This window comes from Penaeus chinensis, chromosome 4 (assembly GCF_019202785.1).
Source record: "Penaeus chinensis breed Huanghai No. 1 chromosome 4, ASM1920278v2, whole genome shotgun sequence".
In the NCBI taxonomy this organism is placed as follows: domain Eukaryota; kingdom Metazoa; phylum Arthropoda; class Malacostraca; order Decapoda; family Penaeidae; genus Penaeus; species Penaeus chinensis.
Window position 1 is genome coordinate 182501 of NC_061822.1, and position 6270 is coordinate 188770.

The following is a 6270-nucleotide window of genomic DNA, read 5'->3' on the forward strand; positions in this document are numbered from 1 at the left end:
AAAAAAAAAAATAATGACCAATTAGCTGTTTCTGTCACATACAATACCAGCCATGGAAGAGGATTTTCATAATCACAAAGACACAGATCTGTACACACAGAGACAAACACACACACTCATTCTCTCAACCTCACTTACACACAAAATAAAAATGTTCTGATAATAGTTTGCAAACTATGCACATATGCAATGCTACAAATGAAAATTCACCCCCTCTGAGAAACACTGCTAAACTAATACATTAAAACACAGTTATATAATTAGAGCAACTAATCTTATCAGGATGCCTACAAATGCCTTCCAATCTAATACAGATCATTACTCAATCCACTGAGCACAAAATTGAAGGCAACATAAACTCTGAACTTACAGCCATAATGGACTACTATATTCCCCACTAAATGCTAAAAGATCCTGATTTTTCTTGTATACCTAGTCATCTGAATATTAAAGAACTTGACACCTAAACCATCAAAACAAACTGAAAGACTGGAAGGGATAGATATGTAAGACTGGATGGGGTAGGATACTAGGGTAAACAATGCTGCTACAACTATTTGATATGGCAGCTTAACCCGTTACTGCCAGGTCACATATATAGCTGTCATAACAAACTGCTTGATCTGCCGGGTACGGTTATTTGCATGGCAACGAGCTAAAGCACATCGAGCAGGAAGTTCCGCTGCATGTACGGGACTCCTGCTCCCAGCGGCTGGGCGGTTGCCAGAAATTACCGGAGTCTATGACGCTGACAGATTTATAATATTGTCACTGATGGAGTAATAGAATGACTAACTAGTGTGCCAGGAACCAATAACATAACTACATAATATCATTTATCTATGTTCCAGAAGATAGTATTTGAACATTTATTATATCAATTTCACTCAGAAAAACAGAGTGAACCTAATGGAGCTGAACCACTTTTAACCCTTTGGTGACGGGTGAAGAAAACTAAAAAAAACTCTACGCTCTTGTGATCAATGGCAATGCGCCGACTTTGAGCGCGGGAGTTTGGTACATCAAGCCGAATCAATGGCTCATAGCGCTTTGGCGCGCTGCCAAGGCGTACAGCCGAACGCCACATTTCGAGCAGCTTGTTTTGATGCCTATCAGCATGACCCGTCGTTAAGGGGTTAAAAGATATAATATTATACTAAAGTTTCTTTATTTTCTGGCAAATCCCTCACAAATCAGCAGTCAATAGGGTGCAAATTGGTATTCAGAGTACCAAATCTGGACAGACATAGGATGGGCCTGTATAGGAAAGGTAAATAGGAAGCAAGACAGTTGGGCCGAGTTAGGCTGTTTTCATGGGCTACTCTGCAAAACTGTTTTCTCACTCAAAAATGTTGCAGCCTGCATTAAGAAGAAACAAAGGTGTGATAACCAATACACAAATATGAAAAAAATAATGAAGTCAAGGCTTAACCAGCATATGAGTGACAATAAACAAAACAGACAATATTAACCCATTGATGCTGGAACGGCATGTACACACTTGCCATATCCATTATGATTTTAGGACACAGAATGGCTCCACAAATGCATAATCACCAAGGACTCCATCAGCTCGACCTGACTTCCACTATTTACCCTTATCTTGATGTTTGACAAACTTTATTATATTTCTATTATTATTATTATTATTATTATTATTATTATTATTATTATTATTATTATTATTATTATTAAATGCAACAATATCACAGGTATTAAAAAAAAAAAAAAAACAAGGAATGGCAAAATCAGACAAGGTTATTTAGGCCTACTAATTAATTCCCCAGTGACTAAGTACTTGTAGAGTAAACAAAATTTACTAAACCAAACTACAAAGGACAGTACATGGGTTAACAGATCAGTCATAAAGAATCTATTGAAAGAATAGCCTGTGTAAGAAGGCAATTTCACAGTGTACTGCCAATGCTTTGTGAAAAGGCCCCCCAGTCTAATACTCTCTGGTACCTATTCCTTCTTGTTCTAATGTTATAAAATCCACTGTCTTTTGGTTCTGATGTAATCTCTTTCATACATAAATATAAAATGTTCAATACAAGAATGTGAATTTGTGAACAGAATTAGTGTTCTTACCTTACAGCAAAACTATAAATGCTGTGACAATCAAAGTCAGGTGCAATAATTTTGCAAAAGGAAGAAGATATGAATGCAGTGAGAATTTAGATTCCAGCTCTGAGAAGTCAGGCACAACCATATTGCAAAAGGACATAACACCATGCCAGACTGCAAAGGTGATTAGGAACTGGTTACAAGTTTGTCACTAACTATAAACCTGTCTGACCAGGTAGCTCCCCAGATCTTTTCCTAACAGAAATCTTTGAGGTCTCACAAAGAAATGCTACATGATATCCCCCTAAGCATCAACAATCTCTAGACTGCTGTGCATGCTGCCTAGAAGTCAAATGATGTTGCCCTCAGCAATAGGCTTGCAGATTCCTATGCTGTGAGACTCAAGCTTATGAAGGTATAGAGGGGAGGTGTAACCATCTCCAAAGTTTCTTTTGGTGACACTCTCATTAAGTTATTACAGTTTCAAGCCACTCACACATCCTAACCTTTGGGGTGAACATTTGATGGCAGGTTCTGTGTTCCTATAAATAAATACATTTATACAAATATAAATTTGTACATTTATTCATAAACACACACACACACACACACACACACACACACACACACACACACACACACACACACACACACACACACACACACACACACACACACACACACACACATATATTATTAGTTCACTCATACATATATATATACTGAGACAAAACTCAATTAGAAATGTGCAATCTAAAAGTCAAACTAAACTTTTTCAACAAGACTAGAACCCAAGGGTGTAAGCTTTCCAATAAAACTGTTTGATCCTTTGTCATCGAATCAAAAACCCTATTGGCTTTATTCCACATAAAAATACATACGAGTACAGATATGAACACACAGACACAGACATGCAGACAGACAAACAATCACACAAATGTACATGTACTGATTTCATTCTTTCTTGTGTATACTTCAAGTTTCAGATTAGCTCTGCCTACACAATGTCTTATATCTCAATAAATTTTCGCTGGTGTCCTCCTTTTGTTAAATAAGACCCTAATCACAAGCACTTCGGCACTTGCTGCTAATCTATTCCCTTTGAACCAGTATTCTTTCTCCTCTCAAGGACTAAAACTAAGCCCCAAGTACATCCTTCCCATGGACCTTCTAACTCCTTGATGCTACTTGCCACAGGACCCAACCCCTGTTAACCCCTTGGTGACGGGTGTAAAAAAAAAAAAAAAAATACGCTCTGGCGATCAATGGCAACACGCCGACTTTGAGCGTGGGAGTTCAGTACAGTGAATCACCGCCTCAGAGCGCTTTGGCGTGCCGCCGCACACCACATTTCGAGCGGTTTGTTATGACGTCCAGAGACGTGATACGTCGGGAAGGGGTTAAACAGACTTTTTTTGGGGAAAAATAATAAAATACATTATCTCTCTTTTGGAAATATATTCCAAAACTTTTGACTCCAGAAGACATCATTCCCCCCACAAATCTGCCTTCATACAGCATGGGTATGTACTATTGTTTACCCCCTATAGGAGTCCATTTTACTGACCCAAAGTGTTTACTACACATGCTTTCACTCCTGAATCTTTTGGCATGGAGAGGCTACAAATTTACAGTAAGTACATTTATGTCACTGAGTTTAGAGGGTATAAGGCAATCTGCCTAGCTGAACTTTGGTCTTTACAAAAAAGTACCTGCAAGTACTAAGACAAAGGTAATTTTTTGTGTGATGTTTCTGGGCTAAAAAGTCTTTTATAGCAAAAAAGACAACAATCTAACCTGCCTCTTTTCCCATGTGCCTGACCTGAACTGTCACCTTGTGCTAATTCGCTGTCTACCCTTTTATATACCTTCACCTCTTCCTCATCTAAAGATCAATATATAAATAATTTATATATGAATATGTATATGTATAGGTATATGTATATGTATATGTATATGTATATGTATATGTATATGTATATGTATATGTATAAGTATATGTATAAGTATAAGTATAAGTATATGTATATATGTATATATGTATATGTATATATATATATATATATATATATATATATATATATATATATATGTATTTGTGTGTGTGTGTGTGTGTGTGTGTGTGTGTGTGTGTGTGTGTGTGTGTGTGTGTGTGTGTGTGTGTGTGTGTGTGTGTGTGTGAGTGAGTGAGTGAGTGAGTGAGTGAGTGAGTGAGAGTGAGAGTGAGAGTGAGAGTGAGAGTGAGAGTGAGAGTGAGAGTGAGAGTGAGAGTGAGAGTGAGAATGAGAGTGAGAGTGAGAGTGTGAGTGTGAGTGTGTGTGTGAGTGTGTGTGTGTGTGTGTGTGTGTGTGTGTGTGTGTGTGTGTGTGTGTGTGTGTGTGTGTGTGTGTGTGTGTGTAAACACACAAATGTGTACAAATACAAACACATACATAAATGTGTGCATGTGTAGGGAGACGTGAACTCGCTCGCGCGCGCACACACACACACACACACACACACACACACACACACACACACACACACACACACACACACACACACACACACACACACACACACACACACACACACACACAAATACATATATATACATATATACATATACATATATACATACACACACACACACACACACATGCTCACACACGCACATGGACAAACACACGCACTTGTACACATATACAAACACACACACACACAGGCATGCACCCACACAACACACACGCACACAAACACACACACGCACATGGACACACACGCACACTCGTACACATATACAAACACACATACACGCAGGCATGCACCCACACAACACACACCACACACATATATAAGAAATAAATAGTAAAACACACACTGATTCTTTTCCTATCTCTAAATATTACTTACGAAAAAATATAAAATAACTTTGAATGCTTACTTTCAGTGTATCTCAGAATATATTACTATCAATGTTCTCTAGATAAAGTATCTAACATAACTCTAATGGTAGAAATGTTAATTTAGTAAAAGTACTACTTATACAATGCTAACTACCAAAAAAATCATTCCCAACCTGAATTTTACATATATTACATTTCTCTACAGTTTGAAGATAAAATTATGCACAAATCAAAAGCTGATGTAATATTCATGTTTCATACTTATATGATTCTAGTCATATCATAAGCACTTCTACCATTTATCATGAATAATAATAATAATAATAATAATAATAATAATAATAATAATAATAATAACAATAATAATAACAACAACAATAATATAACAAAAAAAATAAAGAAAAAATAGTAACAATACTTTATAAAGTACATGTCCCAGCATTTCACCCTCATAACTCATAACTGCAATGAACACAAGTAGACATCTCGTCACGGCATCCCTTTCCCCTCCTTTGTTCTGTCACAGAGGGAAACCAGCCTCCAAACAAAAAACAAAAAAGTAAAAAGAAAAGAGAGGTCTATACCCCGTTGCCTAACTCACCGTAAACTCGCCGGTGCAAGCATCGAAGCCAACGTGGATGGTGTGCTCAAAGTTCGTCGGGTACGAGATGTTGGGCTTGTCGCTGTCCTTGTGTCTCTTTCCTCCCTTGTGGCCTTTATGCTTCTTCTTCTCCGATTCCGGCTCCTTTGGTAGCGGCCTCATGTCTACGGCCATCACTGGTTCAGCCCTGAAGGGAAAATGAAGAGTTGAGCATCTCCCTCTCCAATTAAATAGTGATGATAGTGATGCTAAGGGGGTTGGTGGTGGTGGGCAGTGCTGCTGGTCATGGTGATCACAATAACAATTAGAATGATGCTAATGAGGATGACAAAAGCTATGGGAATAATGATGCAGATGAGGATTATTATCATGATTAAGATGAAGGTGGTGGTGGTTGTGATGATGGGGATGGTGGTGGTGGTGATGATGATGGTGATTATGTAGGTTTGGTGATGAAGAATTTGGGGAGATAGAGGGATTTTGAGGGAGGGAGGGGGGAAATAAAAGGGGGATAAAAAGGGGAAAAAGGGAGGGGGGTTTGGGGGAATTAGTTGGGTTTGATAATGGAAAAATGGTGTTTTAAAAGGGGGGGGTTGGGTAATTGGGGAAGGAGGGAAAAAGGGGGGAAAAGGGATAAAAAGGGAAATTTGAATATTTTAAAATTTGATAAGAGGGGGGGGGTTGGGGGGGGGGAGGGGGGGAAAGGTTGGTTTTGGT

General features: G+C 38.3%; 1 protein-coding gene across 1 annotated transcript in view; it reads right to left on the reverse strand.

The window, feature by feature from the left end:
• The window catches only part of LOC125025059 (serine/threonine-protein kinase PAK 1-like), a 24564-nt gene extending 18801 nt beyond the window's left edge, over positions 1-5763 (reverse strand). The window contains exon 1 of the mRNA XM_047612942.1: positions 5554-5763. Within this exon, the coding sequence (XP_047468898.1) occupies positions 5554-5727 (174 nt within the window). The 5' untranslated portion in view covers positions 5728-5763. The remainder of the gene's footprint in view (positions 1-5553) is intronic.
• Between the last annotated feature and the right edge of the window lie 507 nt (positions 5764-6270).